At 48.7% G+C, this 26263-nt stretch overlaps 1 protein-coding gene across 2 annotated transcripts; it reads left to right on the forward strand.

Annotated features, from left to right (window-relative positions):
- Window positions 1-444: 444 nt before the first annotated feature.
- AP1M1 (adaptor related protein complex 1 subunit mu 1) lies at window positions 445-24837 on the forward strand (the record flags this gene model as incomplete). Of its 2 annotated transcripts, XM_084248746.1 has the most annotated exons (13): window positions 445-486; window positions 5526-5682; window positions 8057-8124; window positions 10226-10356; window positions 11095-11242; window positions 12374-12409; window positions 19014-19140; window positions 19838-19980; window positions 20245-20316; window positions 20838-20996; window positions 23858-23983; window positions 24571-24646; window positions 24815-24837. In XM_084248746.1, the coding sequence occupies 13 exons, from the start codon at window positions 445-447 to the stop codon at window positions 24835-24837; spliced, it is 1308 nt and encodes a 435-aa protein (XP_084104872.1). The 2 variants fall into 2 exon arrangements, with proteins under 2 accessions (XP_084104872.1, XP_084104873.1); XM_084248747.1 differs by lacking the exon at window positions 12374-12409.
- Between the last annotated feature and the right edge of the window lie 1426 nt (window positions 24838-26263).

Here is a 26263-nt window from a genome sequence, read left to right on the forward strand (position 1 = left end):
GTGACGGCCTATTTGTTTCCTAGACTTCCCCACCAGAATGAGCTCCTGCGCCCCAGGTGAGCCCCACCACCGAGATCTCTCTCTTGGCCCACAGGAGTGGGTGTCCAGTCGCCCTGGCTCGGTCGCCCAGCGGAGTTGCTAGAAAAGGCACCGCTTCAGCCAGCCCCGCCCAATTCCGCCAGGGCCCGCTTCTCTGGGCCTTACTTCCGGGGTGCTTGAAGCTGGAAGTGGGAGGGAAACAAGCTCACAATGGGCGTTTTGCGTCCGCGCACGCTCCGTCTTGCGCCTGCGCACTCCTGGCAGCTCCTCCCCGGCCGGACATAACGGTTCCCTCGCGGCACCCGGACCGGAAGTGTCGCGGGGTGCGCTGGGCTTTGCTCAACGATCGGCAAACCCAGGTGTCGCCGCCGCCCTCGGCCGCTGCCGAGGCCTGCTGCAGCCGCCATGTCAGCCAGCGCCGTCTACGTGCTGGACCTGAAGGGCAAGGTAAGGAGAGCGTCACACCCTCCCGGTTGCCAAGCAACCGGCGGGGGCCTTGCCCGACGGAGACCCACCCTGTTGCTAGGTAGCCAGCCAATAGGACCCAGGCTGGTCTTAGGCCAGGCGACTGGTCGGCCTCACCTGAGGGATCTACCCTGTTGCTGGATAACCAGTCGGGGCCTCGGGTCCGCGAGTCGCGCCCTGTTGCTAGGTGACCAATCGGGGTCTCAGGTCCTCCAGCCTAACCTTGTTGCTAAGTAGCTGGTGGGCCGCTGCCGTTGCCAGGTAACTGGCCGCAAGTCCACCTTACCCTGGAGGGCTAGGGGCTCAGGCCTGGGTGGGTCTCTGGAAAGCCGTGTCAGTAGAGAGAAGGGGCCGCTGCTGGCTTCCAAGCCCAGCCCGACACCGAAGGTTTTAGCGACCCTTGGCCGGAGGTGGCCAGGCATATCAGTGTTGGCAGACAGTGTACCCTCGGGCTGGTTCCGCCCTCTCGGACCAAGAGGCTGTGGCTACTGTTAATCGGCGAATTCTTTGTGCCAGTCCCCACAGGCATTTCCTAACGTTCAAGGTGTGAGGTGGGGGTAGCGGCATCTTAGGCAAGAAGAAACTGAGGCAGGAAGAAGTGATGCCACCTACCTTCTCTGTCACAGAGAAATGGCAGGTCTAGTTTAACCGAGAATCATTTGTTCATCCAACTAATATTTAAGGGCACCCACCAAAGTCAGACAGGGTGCTAAACCTTGGAAAGAATAGAGTTCAAATCAGTCTCCTCTGGAACTGGCAGTCTGGTGGGACCATGGACATCAATCTCAGCAAATACAAATAATTGTAAAATGTAATGGCAGAGCAGTGAGGATATAATAGAGAGAACCAGCCCCAACGGGAAGGGTCAGGAAGGGCCTCCTGGATGGGTGTGACAAATCAGTCTAAGATGTGAAGGAGTTGGACCTAAGGTGTGTCTCCCAGGGGTAGCTAAGAAAACTTCTTACAGGAAAAATCTCAAAGTCCTTCAACAGTGGACCACTGCCTTCCCCTAAGTCCATCTCACTGCGGGTACCTGGCCTCTTGCATCTGAGAACACAGAGAACAGAACAAGTAGCATTTAAACAGTATGAGAGAAATGTGGTGACGGGCAGGCGTTAGGAGTGAAGAGATGAAGTGGCTGCCCCTTCTGCCCCACTGCCCACACCCTGCACTCTCCTAAAGTTCCTTGAGTGAGTTGCTTGCCTTGGATGCCTTCCAAAGTCAATAGCTAGTGACGTCCAGGGCTGGACTTCCTTCCCCAGCCTTCTTAGAGGCAAGGAAGGACAGAGGGTACACCAGAGGCTGGGTGGGCAGTGCTCCCTGAGTTCTCGTAACAAGTGTTCTTGTTTCTGCCCTGGCCACTGTGTCCCCAGAGATACCAGCAGGATGCCTGTGTCAGATCACTTAATTCCTTTGCAGATATTCCATGAGCACCAAGCATATACCAAGTCCAACACTGACCATCTCACCATAACTGCGGAGCTGAACCCCAGAGTCATCTCTGCTGTGTGACCTTGAAAAAGTGCCTTCCCTTCTCTGAGCCTCACTTTTCTCACTGGTTAAATGAGACTTTGAGGGCATTATTGTGTGAACTTAGATGAGCAGATACATAGGGTGGCTCAGCACCAGCCATGGCTCACCCACAGTCCATGCTAGCCCCCATGCACCTCAGAGCTTAGCAGGGACAAGACTTTGAAACTGATCCAGATGGTCAGCTCTAGTTAGACACCAGGGCCTGGAAAACGCCTGAGGTAATACAAGTGCCCAACCTGTTTGGGGTGGTAAAAGAAGAGGTGGTTATGAAAGTATTCTTGGAAGAGAGAGATGCTGAAACTGGGAAGGTGACCAGATGGCACCAGATGGCAGGTAGACAAGGAGCTGTTGCAATGGGCACAAGAGGCGCAGGGCCTCCTGCTAGGACTGGCAAGCAGGCAGCAAGTCCTGGGTAATGCTGGAATCTGGAGCATGGCACCAGGAGGGTTGGAAGTGATGAGGATGTCCAGACAAGAGTGGGGACATAGGGGATCACTTTAATCCCAGGAGGACTCACCGTGAGGAGACAGTAATGTGGGAGAAGCATGATCAAACCTGCCTTTCAGGAAGCTGCCTGCTGTCAGCAGCAGCCATTGTGCCCTTGTCACTCCACTCCCGCAGACCTCACGTTTGAAGAGTTTGCCTCTGGCAAAAGGCTGCATTTAATCAAAAACAAGTAATGGCACATCAAGAAATTCATGACTACCTGTCTGCCAACCAGAGCCTCAGGTCACCAAGTAAACCAACCTAACCACACTCAGCTATAGAAAGCCCTCTGTGCGTACCTCCTCACCCTTCTCTTTCTAGCTTCTCTGTGGCATCAGACTTTGTTCTCGCACTCCTCCCATCAGGCGTCTCTGGTCTCTGGGTTGCCAGTTTTGTGCCCATTTCTCTCTCTGCCCACCATCCTCTCTGTTTCCGCCCTCCCTTGGTCTGTTGGCTCCTCAGGCCCAGGCGTGCCTCCAGCACTGTCCCTTTCCCAGGCAGGCTGATTCATGTCAGTGCACCAGTGACTTAAATGTGCTCCCAAGTTCAGAGCTCTTCTCTGGACATCCACTGGCCTCCAGGATACCGTGGGGTTCCACAGCCACCGCCAACTTGCATTTCCCAGACTACACACTTCAGTCACCTGGGCATCACTCTCCCTTTCTTTTCTCTTACCCCCATATCCACTGCACACACACTCACCTGAACTCATGTATGGGCCAGGCTCCGTTAGGACACAGCGATGACTGATGCGGAAGTGGTCATGACTATCAAGAGATGTTAGTCCTTATTAGAAGCCACGAAACATAAATGAGGATACAAATAAATACCTAGTGGATTGGTGATGTGGGCAGTGAAGGTAAATGGGTTGGGGGAGGAGGGGACAGGATATGATCCTTGCTCAACCAGAGCAAGGAGAGAAGACTTCTTTAGGGGCAAGAATAGCTGTGAACGATTCAGAGACTAAGTAGATTGGGGTAGCAGCAGTGGGATGAGTCTGGGGAACATGGGTGGAGCAGCATTAGAGGGACCATGAAGAGCCAGACAAGTCAAGAATAGTGGCGTGGTGGGGCTGCCACCTCATCGCCGCCTGCCTCACTCCTGTCTTCTATCCGCAGCCTCAGCTCCGAGGCTGGCCTCTCTGCCTAACCAACATTCTCAGGTCCCCCTGTGGCTTTAGCCCCCCTGCCGCTCTAGCCCTACACCTCTACAGCTTGAAGGTCATGCCCTTGGGGCAGCCCTCGGTTCCCCCAAGCAAGCATACCAGTGTAGGAGCCCAGTTCATCTTAGCACAGCTCATCCAGGCGCAGCGCAGCGCCGCCGTTGCGGAGGGGCACGCCACGCATGCTTGCTGAGACCAGACCTCTGCAGCCCTGCTGAGCCAAAGCAAATCAGTCACTCCCTGCCCTTTCCTTGGGGGGTCCAAGTGCCTGTGCCAGAAGCACCTCCCAATATTACATGGGGAAGGAGATGAGTTTTGGGAAACTCAGGAAGCAATAAGTAGGGAGCAGAAGTCGCCCAGCAGGGAGTGTAAACAGGGAGTTAAATCTTGACTCACTTTCATTCACTGTATGACCTCAGGCCGGTGGTGTTGCTTCTTTGGAACTTGCTGTAAAAATAATGGTTGTACCTCATGGCCAGGGTTTATGAAACAGTGTATACTCCTTGCAAGGAGAATAGAGGAAACACTGATTTGAACTAAACAGTTTGATGAGTCCCCCAACCAGGGCAGGTCCAGGTACCCGTGAGCACACCTGCTGAGTCCTGGGTCCTGAAGAGCCTCAGCAGGAGGAGGGCACAGTGTCCCTTCCACCGACCATGGGAAGAATCTAGAAAAGGAAGATTCTCTCTCTTCTGACTTAAAACAACAGAGACACCATATTTCATGACGCTACAGGTTCTGAGCAGGAGACATCCAGGTTGGTCATGTCAGTGACCGAGTCCTCCTGCTTATTGTCCTCATGAATCCCCAAGAGCTGCAGCAGCTCCAGCCAGAACTTTACCCAGGCTGGCAAAGCTCAAACCCCCTTTTTATTCCTGAATTTAAGGAAGTATAGTTTACGTGTAATAAACCACTGATTTGAAATGAACAGTTTGATGAGTTCAGCTGTTGGGTATAATAGGGAAGCCAGGGCACGCATTCTGTCCCTCCACACCTTCCTTGCAACCTGTGTCTAGCCCATACCCAGGCAGCCATTCATGCATTTTCTGTCACCATCTCCCAGGATTTTAGGATTTTGTGTAAGTGGAATCTTGCAGGACATGCCCCATCTGGTTTCTGTCTCTCAGCCCAGTGATCCTGAACTCCTCCCATGCTGCTGCCTAGGCCAGCCCTGGTTCCTTTTCACCTCTGAGCAGTGTTCTCTGGCATGAGCAGCCACAGTACATGTCTCCTTCATCTGTGGAAAGACATTGGGGTTTCCTCCAGCTAGGTCTGATTAAAATAAAGCTGCTGTGAACCTCCACGTGTAAGTCTTCATGTGGCACGGGGCTTCTGAGTAAATACCCTATTGAGGAAATGCCAGGTTGTTATCTAGGTTTTGCTTTCTAAGAACCTACCAAACCACAGCATAGTAGTCCCATTTTATGTCCCCATCAGCAATGGACAAGTGTTCCAGAGGCTGCACATCCAGCCCACAGGCTATGAAAGAGGCCAGGAAAGGGCTTCTCCTCTTCAGGCCATGGAGGCTCTGGTAGATGTGGGCACTCACACTCAGACACTTGGAATGGGCACCTGACACAGGCAGCAGAGCAGAGCAGGAAAGGTTCCAAGATCTGCAGAGAGCCTTCGATGCTGTTTGAACCTGATGAGTTTAAATTATGCCATCTTGACCCCTGGCCAGGGAGCTGCCCTCCTCAGACAGCCCTGGGGATGGAGACAAACTTGAATATGCCCTTTGATGACCATTCTCAGGAGGGAGGCAAGTCTTCCCTCCACCCCTAGGCACAGGTCTGGGGGCCTCAGAGTAAACTACAGTGTCCTCTCTTCCACCCCCATGCAGGTGCTTATTTGCCGGAACTACCGTGGTGATGTGGACATGTCGGAGGTAGAACACTTTATGCCCATCCTGATGGAGAAAGAGGAGGAGGGGATGCTGTCACCCATCTTGGCGCATGGGGGTGTCCGCTTCATGTGGATCAAGCACAACAACCTGTATTGTATCCCTCTGCCAGGGGTTTGGGGACAGGGGTGGAGGGAGGCAGGGGGCTCCAGTGTAGGCACTTTCATGCACACCTGGTCCAGTCCGGGGCCAACTCAAACACAATGGGGCCTTCAGGCAGTATCCTGTCCTCTCTGAGCTCCCTCCTTCCCAGGAGACAGGCCAAGAATACACTGTTATGGAGTGTATTATCTGGCTCAGAGTCTAGAAAGCACCCGCTGTAGAGGTGATGTCTGAAGAGACCAGCATCCTCATCCAGAGGAGCGGGCACAGGGGCGCTAAATTAGCTACTGGCAGCTTTGATGAGAGGCAGCTTTGGTGAAAGGGCTGTGGGGCACTGTGGAGGGGGTGAGATGGGGGAAGGAGGTTCAGCAGTAGGTAGAACATACACTCATACCTTAAATATGTTGTGAAGTCCTGTAGTTTTAGAGGCAACACAACCAGCTTTGCATTTTCTGGAGGTCTTTGGCTGCTGAGTTGGGGCCAGACTGCAAGGAATTGGAGTGGACTTGAGGAGGTAGAGAAGAAGTGGGATCAGTACCCGAGTGGGAGGGAAACAGAGAAGGGGAGAGGTTGCCTCTCAAGCCTGCCCACAGCTCTAAGCCCCCTGCTTTCTGCCCATGTGGATACCTGGCTGAGCCAGTTTCCATCCATGAGGTCTGCATGGCATCATCCCATGGCTTTCGTCATCCCTGCCAGCACATTTGACCTCTGGGCCACTTGCAAGCAGGGCCTGGCCTTAGAGTAGGCAGCCCCATTTACACTCATCTGTAGTAGCTGTGACGGTAAGCGAGTCCTCATTGTCCCACTAACCCTCAGGAGCAAAGACCACTTCCTGCAAGACGCTAGGATCGGTTGAGCTGATGTGTGAGCATTGCACCAAGTAGACATGAGTTCTACCCCCTTCCCCATGTTCTTAGAGAAATGCAGGAGTCCTGAATCTGTTAGTAGGGGAGGGGAAGCAGGCAGCGAAAGCATCTCTTAGGAGCCATTTACAAATGCAGAATCCCAGGCTCTGAAGCCCTGGTAGCTCAGAAGTCATACTCCAAACTAACCCATCCCTAGCGACTTGCGTGCAGTACATCATGGGGAGGTGCTAGCTAGGACCCTCAACGCCCCCCTGAGGTCTGCTCCCTGGCCATGCCTGTTTTTACACTTAACCACTGGAAGACCTGGGAGCAGCTCTGCCGAGCCCTGCTGGCACCTATAACAGAGTGGCTGTCTGTGAAACCACTCTGAGTCTGGGCCTCGGCCATCCAGTATAAGGAGGGGTGGCTGGGTGAGCTCAGAACTGTAAGGCCAGTTTCCAGGTGGGCTCCATTTCAGGTGGGCCAGGGAGGAGATAGCAATGGCTTACCTGCCTGAGTGGATGACCTCCCACCCCATCCTTGTTCCTAGTTCTGTGATTAGTGAGGGTTTTCCACTAAGATCTGGCCCAGAGGGTCGCAGGTGCCCTCCTTAGAAAGTACCTAAGGGCAAGGTTATGGAGGAAGGAGAAGGCCAGTGTCCTTTTGGGCCCCTGTGCTGTCAAAGTATCAAGTGGGAATGGACAGATGGACATAGATGGACATAGTCTAGCCCTTGCTGTCTCCTTCCTGGAGCTCATAGCTCCGCTCTGGAGCTGGGTGGCATAGGTATGTCATAAATAGGAAGGCCAGGGAGCAAGGACCTGCAGTGAAGGAGATGGCTTTCCTGGTGACTTGAGCCCCCACCCCCAACCCCCAAGGGAGAGAGGAACCAGAAATACCCAACACAGACTGACCCCATGAAGTGGAATCCATTCTTACACCAGGAGAGTGTCCCCAGTCACCGGGTGAGTCTACTCATAGCACCCCCTCTTGCCCAACAGGAGAAAAAAATGGAGGCTTCCTTACAGAGGTTTGCTTTGGGGGTAAAGATTTGCAGGCGGAGTCAAGGTCTGCATGGGCCCTGGCTGGCAGCCCTGGCCCATCAACTTTGGAGAAGGCCAGTTGTGGCTGGGTTTTCTGTTACCAAGAGGCCCACATCTTCTCCTCAGGCAAATGTGTTAGTCCACCTGAAGTACCCTCCCCCCATCTCCATTCTGGCTCCAACTTAGTTCAGACATCACCTCCTCAGGGCAGCTGGGTTGGCATCTCCATGCCCCCTGCTGTCCCTCTGTCTGCTGAGTGCTCCGTGAGGGGCCCCGGGACCACATCTACTTGGTAACTGCCTTATCTCTGCCCGCATCTGCATGGTAACTGTGTGTCCTGGGCCATGATCGCCTAGTAACTGTCATCTCCCAGGCCTGGCTTGGCTCAGAGGCTCAGGGTGGGGGTGGCGGGGATGAGGCTCTGAGCCCTGATGGGTGAGGACACCCAAGCTCTGGAAGCTCCTTAACTGCTGCCATACAGTGGTTGCCACTTCCAAGAAGAACGCGTGTGTGTCCTTGGTGTTCTCCTTCCTCTACAAGGTGGTACAGGTAAGCCCCACACAGGGCTCAGAGGGGGCCTGAGACCTAGTGCCCAGGCTTGGCTTTGTGCTCCCTAGACTGGCCACTGGAGGGCTGTAGGAAAGGAGTAAGGAATAGGAAAAGGGGCTCCCACTGCCCCAAGTGTGGGATTCTAAGGCGTTAGTTGCTCTCTGCCTGGTAAGGAGGAGAAAGTGAGCAGGAGCAGGTGGTACCACAGGTAGGAATGCACCCTGGGAGTGACAAGTCTGTCCCCAAGCAGCTGTAGAGCGTGGAGGGTGGGCAGCTGAGAGTCAGGTTGGGGAGCGGGAGTGACCATAAAAGGGTGGAACCAAGCTCTGCTCAGAATCTTCTTGGGGCTTTAAAAGCACAGAGGCCTGAGGCCCGCTATAGAGAGATATCCAGAGCATGGAGGTGCTGGGGCACCTGTGGTCAGGAGCACCAGGGAGGCCAGTGTGCCCAGCATAGAGTGGGTCTGAGGTCAGCAGGGTAGATGGGACTAGACATTGGGTGGTGTTGGGGGAACCCACACAGGACCTAATGAGGAGTTTAGGTCATATTCGAAGTCTGTTGAAAGATGGCGGAGGACTTTAAGCGGAAGACTGACCAGACCTGATTGAAGTTAAGACAATCTTAGACTGCCATTGAAGCGAAAATATATTATTGAGCAAGTAAATATAATAAAGATTCCAGCATAACTTCCAACCAGGTGCAATGAACACTCCATTGCAGCATAATCAACAAGTTTGCTTACTTACAGCTCCTTCCCTTTCAAGATTCATGGCCAGGGCCTCAGCACTCTAATCTACAAGGTCGGGCAGCAGGCCAAGCTGGTCTGTCTCTCCAAGGCTATCCCCGAATGCCTGCATCTTTCCCCCTGGTCTTGCCCCTCTTGTCTGGGGACTTTGCCTCAAATGGTTGTGTCTGCTGAAAAACGATGCTATCAGTGTAACAGATACGGAGACAATTGTGTATAAAAGGAACGCTTAGTCTTTAAACGGGTGCTCAGACCTTATGGGGCTACCCAGGTCTGGGACCTCATGCATGAGTACTAAAGCTTCTCCTGACCTCACCATTCCTGAAGTACCGCTTGTTCTTCCTCTGCCTGGGTAAAAGGCTAGAATTTATTTCTACAACACCATGAAGAGAGAAAAGTGGAAGGCAGCAAGGAATCCATGAGGAAGTTGCTGGTGGCTTCTTGAAGAGAGACAGTAGACTGGCCCCAGCAGGACTGTGGGGTTGAAGAAAGTGGAATGGGACCTGGGAGACCAGGGTAGACCCAGGATAGCTTCCATCCCTTGGTGATGCCAATGCAGCTGGCTCTGGAGCCACCTGTGCCAGTCTCAGTGGGGACAGGCTGATCTGGGTATTGAGGGTGTGAGGGCGGGAGAGCAGTGCATTGCTCTAGGAGGCTCCAATGTGGCCAAGAAGTGATCCTTCACTCTGGAGTCCTGGCAGTGCTACATGAGATTTCAGAGTAGGGGTGGACGGTGGTCCTGTAGTGCTGAGGACAGCAGAGCAGAGAGGATGATTCTCCTCCCTTGGGTGTTGAGCACTTCCTTTCTGTTTTGGTGACCTTCCTTCCATGTTTGTGCCAATGAAAGAGCACCTACCAAGACTGCCTGTGGCACCTCCTACAAGTCCCTTTTCTGTCTCCTTCAATGTCCCTTCTTTGACCCTCTAATTTTCTGTTGAAATGGAAAGATGTGTCTGCATGCACACTTGTACAGACTGGCATCTTAGGGAGGCCAGAAGAGGACCCTTGTCTTGGCCCCACAGACCATTGTCCCTTTCCTCATCACTCCTGACTCACCAGCACAGGCTGACAATTACAGTCAGAATTAAAGGGAAGCTCAGAGGTGCCCCAGGCCTGGGCATGTCTGGCAGGGAGCAGATGCAAGGCTTTTGACCTGGACCCAGATGATACATGTATGCCCCCAGTCTGGTTTCTACTCACAGGCGCCAAGTCCCCCACGAGGGCTTTGCCCTCAGCATATCACCCGGCCCAGGAATGGACAGAGGCAGTGTTGGGCCTTAGGGCATGAAGGGCAAACAAGTTTGTGCAGCATTCACCCTTCACCCCTTCCCTCTCTTCTGCCCTCCACCACCCCAGGTGTTCTCAGAGTACTTCAAGGAACTGGAGGAAGAGAGTATCCGAGACAATTTTGTCATCATCTACGAGCTGCTGGATGAGCTCATGGACTTTGGCTACCCCCAGACCACTGACAGCAAAATCCTGCAGGAGTGAGTGTGGGTGGGATGGGGGGCAGACCTTGGCACCCATCTCCAGCTCATGTGGGTGTTTGCTGAGTGAAATTTCAATGAGTTGGGCAGTTGAGATGCTTCTCCACATGACATCCTTGCATGTCTGAGCATCTCCCTGTTGCTGGGTCGTTAGCCTCCCCCCACACAGGTGCACTAAATGCCTCCTTGTCAGGGAGTACCTGCCTTTGTTTTTGCTGTCATAAATGAGGTGGTGAGAATAAATCTTCTCCGGAATCCTGCCTTCAAATAAAAGCCCATGTACTTTAAGAACTTCCTGGGAATCTTAGGCTCAGGGGAGTAAGTTACATTCACTCAATTCACTAGAAGGAGACAGTAGGCTGGCCCCAACAGCACTGTTCTCCCCACTCTTGGGGGTGCAAAGGGACACTCAGAAGCTACATAATTTTCCCATGTCTCCCCAAATGGGACCAGGGTCACTAGGTTACACTCCTGGGGGTCAGTCCCCTCTGCATGTCCCACAGAGGAGAAACCCGAGCCCACTCCATTTACTTACAGTGCTACAGTGCTTCTTGACTGTTAAAATGAATGCTCTGTGCTCATTGTAATTTAAGTCTTGATTTTTTTTTTTTTTAATATAAGCTATTCTTGCATTAAATAGCCATGGAGGAAACTAGAGTCGGCCATTTCTGGAGCCTGCTGCAGTAGGTGCTGTTTTCAAGACTGTTAGTCCCTTAACTCTGAGTGTGGCCCCCCCAGGTACATCACTCAAGAAGGCCACAAACTGGAAACTGGGGCCCCCCGGCCCCCGGCCACTGTCACCAACGCAGTGTCCTGGCGGTCTGAGGGCATCAAGTACCGGAAGAATGAGGTGTTCCTGGACGTCATTGAGTCTGTCAATCTTTTGGTAGGCTTCCTTTCTTTTCTGATTTTGTCTTCTCGTGATAGAAAGCATAGCGAGTAGATTTTTAAAGCTACCAAAGTGCTGAAAAATATTTAGAATCTATGTGATAGCAGGTAACAGGATTCAGTTTGGGCCACTCATTGAAACTTCATTTGCTTTTGTTCTTATTTAGAATCAATGCTTGCATTTTGCAAAAAAGAAAAAAACAAGCAGTGTGTATAGTTAGAAAGCTAAGGACACTAGTAAACACTGGACATTTACATAGTGAACAATTGGACGAAATAAAATATTTACAAAAACTAGTGGACATTAATGAACACTGCAAGGGCACTGAGGTTAAGAGGGAAGGAGAAGGGAGAAAGGAACAAAGGAATGTAAGGGATGATGGTAAGGAAAAAGTAAATAAATGAATAAATTCGAGGGAGAACAATTTCTCTACAGTTCTAAAGTTAAAATGCTAAGGATTTGTCAGAAGACCAAGTAACTTAAGTTTCCTTGAGGACATCATTCTGTAGATATAAAAATGTGTGCTGTTTTTCTATAAAAATGAGTGTAAGATGTTCTCTTACAGCTTGTTTGGGTTTTTATTTTGGGGTTGTGGGAGAATTTGTTGTCTTTTTTTTTTTTTTTTTACTGTTTTATATGTTTGGTTTTTGGTTTCTTTTTTATTAAGTAAAATTGATCTTTTTTTATGAGTTTCATTCCACTTATTTACCCCATTATCATAATCAGGATATAGAACAACTCCATTATCTCAAAGCCTCCCTTGTGCTGCCTCTTTGTCATTGCACCCTCCTACCTGTTCCTGCCTCCTGGAAACCACTGATTTAGTCTCCGTCACTATAATTTGTCTTTGAAACTGTTGAATGAGTGGAATCATAGAGTTTGTAACATTTCAAGTCCAATTTCTTTCACCCAGCATCATGCTTTTCACAGTCATCCAACTTGTTATGTGTGTCAAAAAGTTTCTTTCTTATGTTTATTTGTATGTATTTTATATTTTGAACCACACTTTTTTCATTTATCCATTGAAGGACATTTGAGTTGTTTCCAGTGTTTGGCGATTATAAATAGAGTTGCTATAAACGTTGCGTGTACAGGTTTATGTGTGGACAGAAGTTTTCATTTCTCTAGGGCAGATACCCAGGAGTGGGATTGCTGGGTCATGCGGTAAGTGTATGTTTATCTTTATAAGAAACTGCCAAACTGTCTTTCCAAAGTGGCTTCCCCATTTTTGCATTTTCACCAGCAATGGATGAGAGCTGCAGTTGCTCCCCATCCTTGATCAGTATTTTTATTTTTGCCATCCTAATAGGTATGTAGTGGTGTCTAATCATGGCTTTAATTTGCATTTTCTTAGTGGCTCATGATGTTGAACATCTCTTCATGTGCTGCTTTGCCATTCATATATCCTCTTTGGAGAAGTGTCTCTTTGTGTCTTTGAGCATTTTTAAATTGGATCATTTGATTTCTGACTCTTGAGTTTTGAAAATTCTTTATATATTCTGAATACAAGTATTTTGTCAGATATGTGGTTCTGTCAGCTACATAAGTATTTTCTCACAGTCTGTCACTTGTCTTTATTAAAAGTGTTATTTATAGTAATACAAAACAGTTTTTAATTTTGATGAAGTCCAATTATTTATTTAATTTATTATGCTTTTGATACCATGTCTAAGAATTCATTGGCAAACCCAAGGTCATATAAGGCATATAAGATTATATAAGTTCTTTTTGTTTTTTGCACATGGCACAATTATTTTTCTTTCTCCTTTTTTTCTTTTATTAGCACAATTTTTGTAGTTGTTCCAACATTGTTTTTTAAGAAGACTATACTTTCTCTGCTGAGTTACTTTTGCATTTTGTTAAAAATCCAGACTATATTTTTGTGGGTCTATCTGTTCTGTCCCATTCTTCTATTTATTCCGTTACCAAAATCGCAGTCTTAGTAAGTAACTTTATATAGTAAGTCTGAAAATCAGACAATATGATTCATCTAACATTCTTCTTTTTCAATATTGTTTTAGCTATTCTAGTTCCTTTGTATAGAATTTTTGAATCAACTTGTCTATATCTACAAAAAAAATTGCTGGGATTTTGTTTGGTGTTGTGTAAAATAACTATTGATCAACTGGGAGATAATTAATACATTTAGTATATTAAGTCTTGCAATCAATCCATGAACACAATAACTCTCTCTATGTATTTAGATCATCTTTGATGTCTTTCATCAGAATTTCATATTTTTTACCATGTATATTTCATTTTTTGGAAACTAGTATAAATTGTTGATTTTTAAATTTATTTTGTATAATTCACCAGTGAAACTATCTGTACCCAGAGATGTATTTTTTAGAATGTTTTTAACTACAGATTTCAGTTTTATAATGGTTACAGGATTATTCAGGTTTTTCTCTTTCATCTTGAGTTTTTCATTTAATGGTATATTGTTTCAAGAAATGGGTCATTTCATCTAAATCAATGAGTTTACAGAAAGTGTTCTTTATATATTCCCTTACTATCTTTTTAACATCTTCAAGGTCTTTATGATCCCTTTTTCATTCTTGATTTTGGTCATTTATGTTATCTTTCTTTTTTCTTTGTCAAATATGAGAGGGTCTTCTATTTTATTGATATTTATAAAGAAGCAGCTTTTGATTTCATTGGTTTTTCTCTCTTGTTTTCTTTTCAATTTCATTGATTTCTGCTCTTACCTCTAGTATTGCCTTCTCTTTGATTAGGATTTCTTAAGGGGGAAACTTAGCTCCTTTTCTAATATGAACATTTTACTGTTACATAATTTCTCTCTAAACTGCACTCACTGCATCCCACATTGATATGTTGGGTTTTCATTTTTATTCGCGGTATTTTCAATTTTCCCCTTGAGACTTCATTTTTGACTCATGGATTATTTAATAAAAGTACATTTGTTTAATTTCTAAATGTGTGCAGATTTTGGGTGGGTTTTTGTTATTTTTTATTGAACTCCATAAAATGTGAGAATACACTTGAATAACATCAATTCTTTAAAGTTTGTTAAGGCTTATTTTAATGACCCAGAATACTGACTATCTTAGTGAATGGTCCATGTGCAGTTGGAAAAATATGTATATTCTGCTGCACTGGGTGGAATATTCTGTAAATACCAATTAAATTCAGTTGGTGGATGGTTTTATTCAAATTTTCTAGCAATTCTTGTCAGTTTTTGTCTACTACTTACATGTGTTACTGACAGGAATGATTTAAAATCTCTAGCATCATTTGAATTTGTTCATGTCTTTGTTTCACATGCTTAGAAGCCTTGCTTTCTCGCACAAACACATTTTCATACTTTCTTGGATGAATTGACCCTTTTATCATTATATAATGTCTCTCTTTATCCCTGGTAATTATTTTGCTCAGAAGTCTGTTTTTCCATTAATACTGTCATTCCAGAATTCTTTTGATTAGTGTTTACCTAGTTTGTCTATTTTTAAAAAATACTTTTACTTTTAACCTAATCTATGTCATATTTGGAGTGAAGTTCTTGTAGACAGTATGTAACAGGGCCATTTTTTAAATCCACCCTGATAGTTTCTATTTTTGGCTTTTTATAGTTACTGTAACTATTAATTTGCTTGGATTAAGTTTTACTCTTTTATTTTTTTTTTCCCCATCTGTTTTTCATTCCTTTGTTATCCTTTTCCTATTTTTCCCGGGGCTATTTAAACAATCCTAGTTTCCCATATAATTTTTTTCATTGTGATTTTGACTCTCTCTTTGCATAGTTTTTTTTTTTAATGATTGTGATAAAATACACACTTTTCATTATTTTGCACTTTTTCAATATTATTTTTCCACATCAGTTGGAATTTAGAAATTACTACCCTATGCCTGGGCAGCCTGCTTTTTGCACCCCAGTCATTACTTCCACTCCCAGTTTCTTCAACACTTCCCTGTATATTCATCTGCTGTATATATACATTGAAAAACCCCAGCAGGCAGTGTTTAATTTTTGCTTTCAAATTTTTGTTGTCAACTCAGGAGGAGAAAAGTCTACTGTGTTTACCCCAGATATTTACCATTTGTGTTGCTCTTCCTTTATGACTTTCCAGATTTCCTTTTGCTATCATTTCCCTTCCATCTGAGAAGCTTCTTTTCACAATTTTTCTGAAACACATCAATTGACTACAAATTCCTTTGATTTTCCTTCATTTAAGAATGTTTTTACTTCACTTTATTCCTGAAGGAAATATTCACTGGATAGTGAATTCTGGGTTGATAATTTTCTTTCAACACCTTAAAAATGTGTTGTGTTCTTTGGGGCTCTGTGGTTTCTGATGAGAAGCAGTCGCTCAAATCCTTATTCCTCTATGATGTTTTTCTCTGCTTTTGGGATTTTTGCATTGTCTTTAGTTTTTAGCAATTAGATTATGATGTATCTATGGGTATCTGTTTGGGATTGGTTGAGCTTCTTAAATCTGTGTTTTATATCTTCACCAAACTTGGGACATTTGCAGTCATTATTTCTTCAAATATATTGTCATCTTTTCCTCTCTCTTCTCTTATGGTCTTCAGCAACATGAATGTTAGACCATATTATCTATCCATATTATCTACGGCTCCCTGCGGCTCTGTTCACTTATTCTTTCTTCCTCTCTCTTTAGATAATTTCCATTGACCTGTTTTTAAGTTCACAAACCCTTTTCTACATTCTCTCCACTCTGCTATTAAGCTCATCTAGTGAGTTTTTAAGTTCAGTTACTGTATTTTTCACTTCTAAAATTTGCATTTGGTTTTTATTTTTACCGATTTCTATTTTAACATTTGTTGCAAGAGTATTTGCAATTTTTTCTCACATCTGTTTAAAGTGTTTGTCAGATAATCCCCATCTGTGTCAATGCTGGCATCGACCAATTGTATTTTCCTTGTGAGCTGAAATTTTCATGCTCTCTGTAGACTGAGTAATTTTAGCATATGTCCTAGACTTTTTGACATTACATTATAAGAGTCTAGATCTTATTTAAATTATATGGAAAACATTTTTGTTTTAGCTGGCAGTGACCTGGTTAGACTCAGGCCACAAATTCCAACCACCAATCTGTGGGCCATGAATGAGTTCAGTTTTCAAAGCTTTCACGCCATTTGCTATTTGAGTCTATCCTAGGTGTGCCCAACCCTGTGGTCAGCTAGGACCGGGCAGTTTGGTTGTCAAGGCCTTTGGCATGATAATTAGGATCACATCCCATGCATGCCAAGTTCTAGAGAGCTCAGGAGACAACAGTTTTTTGGGGTTGCTTCCCTGAATTCTTCACTTGCTACTATCTCCCTGGTACTTTCTGGTTCCCTGGGGCTTCCCTTATTGGTTCTGTGACCCAAAACTTGAGGCTCTAGATCCCCATTCTGTCATGCTTGTCTGCAGTTGGACCCAAATCCTGGGTTTTCCCCACCTTCTCAGAACAGCAGTTATATTGCATGTGGCCTGGGAAGTGAGAGAATAGAAAAAAAGGGGGAAATGAGGGGCTTCCCATCCTCCCTCTATGTGCCTGGACTTCCCCTTCTGGCCATGGAGCCTGGGCAGCCTGCTCTCTGCACCCTAGTCCTTACTTCGACTTCCAGTTTCTTCAACACTTCCCTGTGGGGGAGTGGCATTGCTAATTCCATTGATCCCAGATCCACCTGTTATGCTTCCCAGTCTTCTGAAATCCTGCCCAGCTTTCTTGATTGTATTCAGTAGCAGAAAGGCCAGGTACAGGCCACTCCATCCTGCCTGCCTCCACATCAGGGATTGCCTCATTTCCTGATGTCTAGGAGCATTTGGCACTTAATTGTGTCCATTTCACAGTTACAGATGGTGCAGAAATGAGTGTGTTTGTTCATCCCTGCATGAATTTGGGCATTTCCTTTACCCGGAGGGCTCAATTTTTAAGACAAGGAGTTGCTTAGTCACAGTGCTTTTCCAAAAGGGTATCTCAGTGTGGACTTAATGTCTTTGCCTTACTACTTTTTAAGTTATCAGATGAGACAGTGGTCTTGATAACCAGTTTCCCTTTTGCCTCAGGACCTTGAGCTGAATTGTTGACTGAGCCCAGAACATGGCTCTAGTGTGTCCTTGGGGGTAGCAAATCCTGGAAAATAACTTACAAATAGCTTTGTGAGAAGTACTAGGAGTTTGAGGCACCCATGCTCACAGCTGTGCCCAAAGGCAACCTGGTCTTCTTTGTAGGCTAGCACAAGGCGGGTGTGGACGTGCCAGGCATGTGAGAACAGCACATTCCTTAGTGTGATTGCAGAGCTGGCAGTAAAATCTACATTAGCCTCCAGATTCTGGAGTCTGGAAGCAATGGAGGGTTTGAACAATTGATCATTTGGCAAACATCTCTTCTGCTCCTACCCTGGGGAAGCACTGACTCTGAACCACTGAACACTCTTTGGCAGAGAAGGCCAATTGCTCCTGGTTCTGTCTACAGGGCCAAGATTAGCCTGTGGGCTGTGGGCTCTTCACTCTATGTCCTTGAGTTTCTAGTGTTGGTGACCTCACATGGTCAGTTGCAGAGAACTATGGAAACTTGTCTCCCTACGGGGTAGATAACCAGCCCTTCAGAAAAGGGGATCTGGGGCAGTCACTGTTGGAAGGAGCATGGAGGGCCCATTGCAGTCAGGCAGCTGGGAGTGGCAGCCAGTCAGACCACGACATTGAGAGCCTCCAGGCTGTGCCCTTGTGCACCCAACAGTGAGCATCCCAACTCCATCTCTCACTACAGGGGCACAGAGGCAGGCTGGCAAGGGGCAGGGGAGCAGGCAGTGGCTGTGCACTGTGGATCAGGGAGCTGCCTGCTAGGTAAGGGCAGTGAGAGGCTATAGTAGACAGAGTGACATGAGCGATGGAAAATGTCAGCAGACCCTGCAGGATCCTCGCTGCCCTGTTCTGTGCCTATCTCAGGGCGTCAGCCACTCACTGGTGCTTCAGTCCCCTTCGGGGGTACAGTGATCTCCTGTGTCCAGAGTGAATTCTGGACACTCAAGTCAAAGATAAGACAGATTGTTCTGCTTCTTCACAGAAGCGAGAAACCTATGCCCTCCCCAACATTAGCATGGAGCATGGCCAGCACCTCCTTCGCACAGTCTTGGGGTTTGCCCATCCCTTCTGTGATTTATAATGACATTCACAGATGTATCCAGTTTGCATGAGATACGGATACCAAGTCAAGCACTGCCCACAGATTGTATGTGTTTAGGTATATGTGTTATTCTGGATCAGTGATTATCAGACTTCAGGACAACCCTGGGGAGCAGAGAGGGGTCAAAGGCCCAGAAAGTTCATCTTTAACAAGCCCTAGAGAATGTGTGGCAGGTGCCTCCCCAGGCCCCGCTGGAGAAACAGAGCTCTTAAGACAAGCCATTCTGGTCTGCTATGAGAGAGCCTAGCCTGGTGGATGAGCAGCCTCTATAGCATCCATCCCCTCCAGGTGGCAGGCCTACAAGCTCAGGGGATATGAATGAGCCCCATAGTGTGGGGGCTTCTCAGAGGGAGTGGTGCATGAGGGAGCCCTCAGAGGGATTCCAGGCCCAGTGAAGGAGGGAGGAACCCAGTGAAGCCTGAGACCTGGGAGGGTGTGGCCCACAGTGTCTACCTCACTGACCCTGGCACGAAGGCCAGATGGGAGAGATGTGAGGCTCCCCAATCTCAGGGGAGGGTGAGATGAGCATCAAGAGATTATGGGTGGCCAGGAGGGTCATGAGCATGGTGGGCTAGTCAAGGGGCCTCCCCTCATGGCTGCTCCACCACCCCCAGGTCAGTGCCAATGGCAATGTCCTGCGCAGCGAGATCGTGGGCTCCATCAAGATGCGGGTCTTCCTCTCAGGCATGCCCGAGCTGCGCCTGGGCCTCAACGACAAGGTCCTCTTCGACAACACAGGCCGTGAGTATCCAGGCAGCACTGCGCCTGTGGACAGAGGGCCTCACCCCTCAGATGAGAGCTAAGGGATCACATGAATCACAAGCCCTTGGAAGAGAAAGGTTTCACATTGCTTACAAGACAACTGTGAAAAATAACACCAGCAGAACCAGAAAACTTGGCAGTAAAAAGCCCAAAGTCAGGTCATGGGGTAGGCAGGGAGTGGCCCCAGGCTAGGCCTCTCTCCCTTGCTGGGCCTCAGCCATAGGGTCTAGGCTGTGTTCAGACTCTGACCAGTTGGCCTGGATGTGGCAATTCTGTGGCAGGACAGGGAGCAGAGAGGCCTGAGGGGCCCTGGGTTGCTGGGACTCCATATTTGCAAGCTGGGCCACCAGAGGTGGAGCCGTGTCTGCATCAAAATAGTTAGATCAACAGTGGCAGTGGGGGCTTCTCAGGCCTAGCGGAGCAGCCCCCTCCCAATTGGGTGGGAAACCAAACAAGACCCAAAGGAAACTGTCCTGAGCAGCAGTGCTGGCTAGGCTTGGGTGAACCAGGCCAACCAGCTCTGCTCTCAGGGGCCACACCGGTGGGACTCTGGGCACATGCCCATATCAGTATACGACAGGTACCCCAGATTGTGAGAGGAGTCAGCTGGTTCAGAACCCAGCCCCCCGGGTGTTCTCACACATTGGGATCTGCCTTCCTGACCCCTCCCCTTTAGGTGGCAAAAGCAAGTCGGTGGAGCTGGAAGATGTGAAGTTCCACCAATGCGTGCGACTCTCGCGCTTTGAGAATGACCGCACCATCTCTTTCATCCCGCCTGATGGCGAGTTCGAGCTCATGTCTTACCGCCTCAACACCCACGTGAGTGTTCCCTGAGCAGTTCCTCCCCAGTGAGTGGCTGCTTCCTCCCTGTATGTGAGAGCTGTCCTGATTCAGAGTGAGTCTCACAGCCTCCAGGTGAGGCCAAGGGCCACAACCCTTTCCCCGTCCTGCACCCCTTGAAGGTCCTTGCAGGTCCCTGCTATTTTAGGCTTAGTGCTCTGCCCCATCCAGACAACAGTGCTCTGGGCCTCACTTTCCCCTCTGTAATTCAGGGCGTGACCCCATCTTCACTGTCCCCTACAGGTCAAGCCATTGATATGGATCGAGTCCGTGATTGAAAAGCATTCCCACAGCCGCATTGAATACATGATCAAGGTGTGTGCAGCCTGCATGTTGTGTCACCCTAGGGGCATGGGCACAGTGGTCGGGGAGCAGATGCCTGCCTGGTGAGAACATGCTGGTGTCTCTGGCCTATCTAGGACCTTAGGAGGAGGTAGGGGAGGAGACGTATGCCAGGACCTCTGTGATCCCCATCCTGGAGGGTGAGCCCAGGACAGAGAGGAGACACAGGGACTAGGGGGCTCCTTCCTGCCATTCATTAAACCTGTCTAGCCCAGACCAGCCTGGGGATGCATAGCACTGTCCCAGGAGGCAAGAACTGGGCCAGAGGGAGGTATGGGAACCCCAAAGACCAAGGGCACATGAGGGCAGAGACAGAACTTCAGAAGTCAGGCACAGGGAGAAGCTCGGATTTGAAGGCATGGGCAGCACCTGGAGAAATCAGGGTCATGTACCAGATCAGGCTGAGGGATACATGGCCCTTGTGGGGGCGTGGTGGGTGGGGGCTATCCCACCTTCGCCCTCTACAACCTTGGCTGCACTGGCCTTTTCTCCAGGCCAAGAGCCAATTCAAGCGGAGGTCAACAGCCAACAATGTGGAGATCCACATCCCTGTTCCCAACGATGCTGATTCACCCAAGTTCAAGACGACAGTGGGGAGTGTCAAGTGGGTCCCTGAAAATAGCGAGATTGTGTGGTCCATCAAGTCCTTCCCGGTGAGCACCCAAGTTGGCTGGGACCCCTTCCAGACTTCTTTTTTTTTTTTTTTTTTAAGATTTATTTATACAAGCACTGGGTACAGTCAGAAGCGCGGGAGGGTGAGAGAATTCACCAGAGCCAGAGGGGAGAGGAGAGCAGAGCAGGCAGACTGACGAAGTACACTGCTGAGGGGAGCAGCAGGTGGCAGGAGAGGTCTACGCGCCATGTGGGACCCTCACCCACGGCCAGGGATCGAACCGGCGCTGCAGAGGCTGCGGGCAGCTTCACAACCCAGCGCTCAACTGCTGAGCCACTGGGGAGGCCCCCCTTCCAGACTTCTGGCCCCACCCACAGGCTCCCTTTGCCTACCACAGTGCTGTGAGATGACCTTTGTGTATAAACTAGTTTTTCAGCATCAGGACTGCTTTCCCTCACTTTTGCTCTCTTAACGCGTCACATCCTTGAGGCCAAGTGCCTTCAGTTTCAGGAAAGCAGAAGCTTCCTGCCATGCCAGCTCCTCACTGGTGACTGCCTAGCTTGTGGTCAGGGATTTGAGCTCTGAAGTCTGGGCTTGCAGTGGTCATGCTCCAAGAGGCAGAGGGTGGTGTATGCCCGAGCTGGTGCCTGATATCTGAGGGGCATTTGCATTCCTTTCTCGCAGGCTTTGGTAGCTGTCTCTTGCTTGTTTTTCTGTCTGTTTGTCATTTTCTTTGTTTCCCAGAGCTCTTGATACAAGCTCTTGATACAAAATCTCTCTTATATAAGGAGATTTTCTTTGAGCTAAGTTGCAGATTGTTCTCATCAGTTTAGGGTTTGTCTTTTGACTTTATTTCTGGTGGTTTTTTGCTATGTAACCTTTTCTGGTTGATTCTTTGTTTTACTGTTATTGTTTAAAATAGTTAGATTTCTCAGTCTTTTCCGTTTATTGTATCTGGATCTTAGTCATGCTTTGAAAGGCTTCCCTATTCCTGGTTATAAAGAAATCCACCCATGTTTCCTTCTAGAACTTGTGCAGTAGTACTTTTCACCTTAGATTTTGGATCCTTTCAAAGCAGACTGGGATGAGATACAGATCCAATTTTATCTTTTTCCAAATGACTGTCCAGCTTTCTGACATCATGTACAAAAAATGTCCATCCTTTCCCAGTGGTTTGAAATATATGTCTAATAAGTATGAAATGTTCATGCAACATTCTGTTTCTATCTCTGCACCAAGGCCACCTTTTAACCAGAAGGTTTACTCTGTGTTTTAACATCTAGTAGACCAACCCTAGCCCCACCCTAGCCATCCCCCAACCCCATTGCTTATTTTTTTCCCTGACAAGTCTTGCTTGTTTCATTTTCTTTATGAATTTTGGAATCAGTTTGCCCTAAATTTATAAGTTTGCTGGGAAGACTTAACACTTTATGGGACTGATAGCCTTGTGCCTCTGTCACACTGTGCCTTTGAGGACTGTTAGGACATTTACCTTGTATATTTCATGTGAGCTTTCCCATTGTTGTAAAAAAAAAATACTTTCATTGAAGCACAGCATGCAAAAAGTACACCAATTTAAGGTGTACAACTCACTGAATTTCCTCAGTGAACACATCTGTGTATCTGGAGCCAAATATAAGCCACAGAGCACTCTCCTCACCCCCAGAGCACCAAGGCTCCCCACCGGCTGCCTCCATTTCTCATTAAGATTACTTTTAAGTCAGCATAAATGGGTCTTATATTTCATTCTGTCTTCTAACAAGTCACTAATGTTTCTGTGGCAATTTTATATGCTGGTACTTTTATTGGATTTCCAAGTTTGCAACAGTTTTTCTTTCTATTCTTGTGAGTTTTCAGATCTTCTCTCTTACTATTTGCAACCAGATACAGTTTTCCTTTTTCCTCTTCTGCTCCTGGGCTCTGGCAGCAGAGTGCTTCAGGGCTGCGAGGGGTGTGGGGGTTCCTAGCCTAGCCTGCACCTGACGCCACCAGGTGGCGTCACCCTCTGGACTGCGTGCTCAGTCCAGTCTGACCTGTGTTTTTAGCATAGGTGGGCAGTGAATTTAGCCAAGTGCCTCTTCAGTGTCTGTCAGTTCATATCTTTTATTTGGGATGGATCCAAACTATCCATGCATTCGGGTTAGTATCACCTGATAATGTTTTCTTTTGGATGCACTATTGAATTCTGGTGGTTAATGTTGTATGTAGGATTTAATGTTGTATGTAGGATTTATTTGTTCTTATTCATAACTGAGATTGATTTTTTTTTTGGTACAGTCTCTATCAGGTATCAATCTTAGACCCATTTCATAATTTTTTTGTCTCCCTTTCCTGACCTCTAAGTCTTTCTCATTAACTGGAGAATTAAACCCTGTTATAGGGACATGACTACGTGAGGCGATCTGGGGGGCTATTCTCTGCGTGTCCTTCCTTCCATTTCCCTTCTGTCTTCATGAGGCTCAGGTTTGGTTCTGCTTACTGTTTCCTGCGAGGCTGATGGAGCTGAGTTTATTCCCTGCCACCTGCTTTGTCACTGGAACCACATTATTGTTCTTTCATATCCCAGCATCTTCACTCAGCACATGGTTCCTCACTCACTGACACGCGCCCTCTTTCGCCTTCCTTCCCAAGGCCAGTCAGTCTCATTTTCCTTGAAGCAACTAGTCTTCTCTCTTGGGAGTTTCTGAAACTTTCTCTTGATCCTTAGCACTCCATGATTTTCCCCAGAATGGCCCCCTGCCTGCCCGTGAGGCTTATTAGGGTAGCTGAGCACTGTGTGATCCCAGGTTTCACAGGACAGGGCTCAGGCCAGGCTGGCAGCCTGGGCTTCTCCAAAGCAGCTGTTGGTCGAGCTGGGCTGGGACCTCAGCTTGACAACATCCACTCTTGTTCACTCCCCAGGGTGGCAAGGAGTACCTGATGCGGGCACACTTTGGCCTCCCCAGTGTAGAGGCAGAAGACAAGGAGGGCAAGCCCCCAATCAGTGTCAAGTTTGAGATCCCCTATTTCACTACCTCTGGCATCCAGGTGAGTACAACCAGGCTGCAGGCCCAGAGCAGACATGGACAAGCCAGGGGACCCTCACAGGGACTTGGTCTGGGCTCAGACAGCTGCTGGTGGCACACATCAATGTGCCCAGCAGTCTTGGGATTTACCATGCTGCTCCAGCTCTGCCCCAGCTCTGCCCCTCTGCACAGGCAGCAGGGCCTGATGGAAAGAGGCCTGCACCCGTCTTCTCAGACCCAACTCTGTGCTTCAGCTCAAGCTCAGGGACACATTTGCCCATAAATTGGAGCTGAACCTCTGATGTCCATACACTTTTGGGGCCCATTTTCCTAACTACCTCCTCAGAAAATCTGTGGGGAGAGGAGAACGCCAGCCCTACTCCAGAATCTGCTAGAGGGCCATATATATAGGCCTACATCCCAGCTCTCCACCGTGTCTTCTAGAAGTGGCTCTGTCTCCCAGGACTCCTTTCTGCCCCCCACCAGGCTATGCTCACTCACTCTTCCTCAAGCCTCTTGCACCCAGTACGCCATGGCAGGGGTCATTATGGGGGAAATCAGGAGGGAGGGAGCTTGTGTGTGTTCAGGGTCCTGGTACCTGTGCCCCAGGTGCGCTATCTGAAGATCATCGAGAAGAGCGGCTACCAGGCCCTCCCTTGGGTCCGCTACATCACTCAGAACGGAGGTGCGTACAGCCCCCACTGTGGGTGGGTAGGAGGCATTGCTGAGAGAGGGTTTCCCTTGGCCTGTGCCACTGCCCCCAGGTGGGGGTCAGGGAGTGCCTGAAGGGTCTGGCAGGTGGGTGGGCCTCCCTGGTGAAAAACAGATCCTGGACCGTCTCTCCATCTCCTAGATTACCAGCTCCGCACCCAGTGAAGGACCATGGCCAACACCCGGCCCTGGCACCGGGACTCCTGGTGGAAGCACCAGGAGGAAGCTCCTGCCAAGTATGCCAAAGGAGGGGGTACCCACCTGGCCTCGCCCAGGGACCCCTCCTTCTCGGGGTACAACTGCTCTGCGTTGCCACTCTCGCTCCAAAGTCCTTCTTCCAGAAAGGCTTGTTTTCGAGAAGTCTGTCTCATTGCTCCCTTGAGTCTGTTTTGGGGAAAGGGAATGAAATGCTTCCCTCTTAGAAGTAAAATAGAGCCTGTGTTGTTTAGCCTCCTGGGCACCAGAAAGTCTGAGAAATGCTCCCCAGACCTCTGACTGCTCATGGCATCTCTTCACCAAGGATGGTAGCCCCCTTGGCACAGGCAGTGCCGCCATGTTGTCACCATTCTGTTGAACTTTGCGGGCTTGAATGTATCTGGATTTTGTCTTGTTTATTTGTAACTGTTTCTGTGACCCTCACTGTCCACGCTCCCACCCCTCTCCTGAAGCACTTGGGCAGCACTTATGAGGGCAGGCCCCCGCCTCCTCACCTTCCACCCGTCAGCGGCCACCCCATCTATTGGGCCAACACCTGCGCTTCCTTGGTGCCACTGTTCTGGGGGTTCCTGGCCTGGACCTACAGGCATCCTTCCACAGGGTGCCTTCCCAGGCTAGCCCGTGCCACATGCTGCTGTCACTCAGCCACATCAGTGTTCCCCCAACCCGGGAGGTGGGGTTCAGCCAGGCACTGGCCCTGGAGGGTGGGGGGCACATGTTATCCACGTCTATGTTCTTGCCATGATTACATTAAATTCCATTCATTAACGTGCTGCCTGCCTTTTCTCTGATGCGCCGCCCACAGGCTTATCCTGGTTGACCAAGGAGCAGGTATGTGGCTCGCCTGGCTCCATCACCAGCCTGCATGTAGCCCCATATGGTGGTGCCACCCTGGAGGTTCATGAACCCACCCTGACCTTCCAGGTGGTAAAAGCCCCCACCTGACTTGTATTCACGCAGGAGTTAGCAGACTGCTGCCGAACCCACAGAGGTACAGGCAGTGTGTGGGCAGGAGGTGCCCTGTCTTCCCACCATAGCACCTGCTTTCATTCCTGTACCCCATCTTCCCACTGCAGTACTTACCCCACTGCCCCCTAATGCTAGTGGTCCTGCACCACCCACCCCCTCACACTTTCAAGGGCTGTGCTCCCCTTCTCTCCCATGTTACCCTGAACCCTCTGATACCTACCTTTTGCTGCCTACACCCACATCATCTGTAGCCAGTCCTCATGGCCTCCCTCTAGAAACCCTGGGTCTGAACGCATTTTCTGTCCTCAGTGCTGCCCCTGGAGGCCAGACTCCAGGTACCAGAGCTCCTGGGGCAGAGAGTCAACTGCAGTGCACAGCAGGGCTCTCTTTGGGACTAGAGATACAC

This window comes from Talpa europaea (genome assembly GCF_964194135.1).
Source record: "Talpa europaea genome assembly, chromosome: 12".
Taxonomy (NCBI): Eukaryota; Metazoa; Chordata; class Mammalia; order Eulipotyphla; family Talpidae; genus Talpa; species Talpa europaea.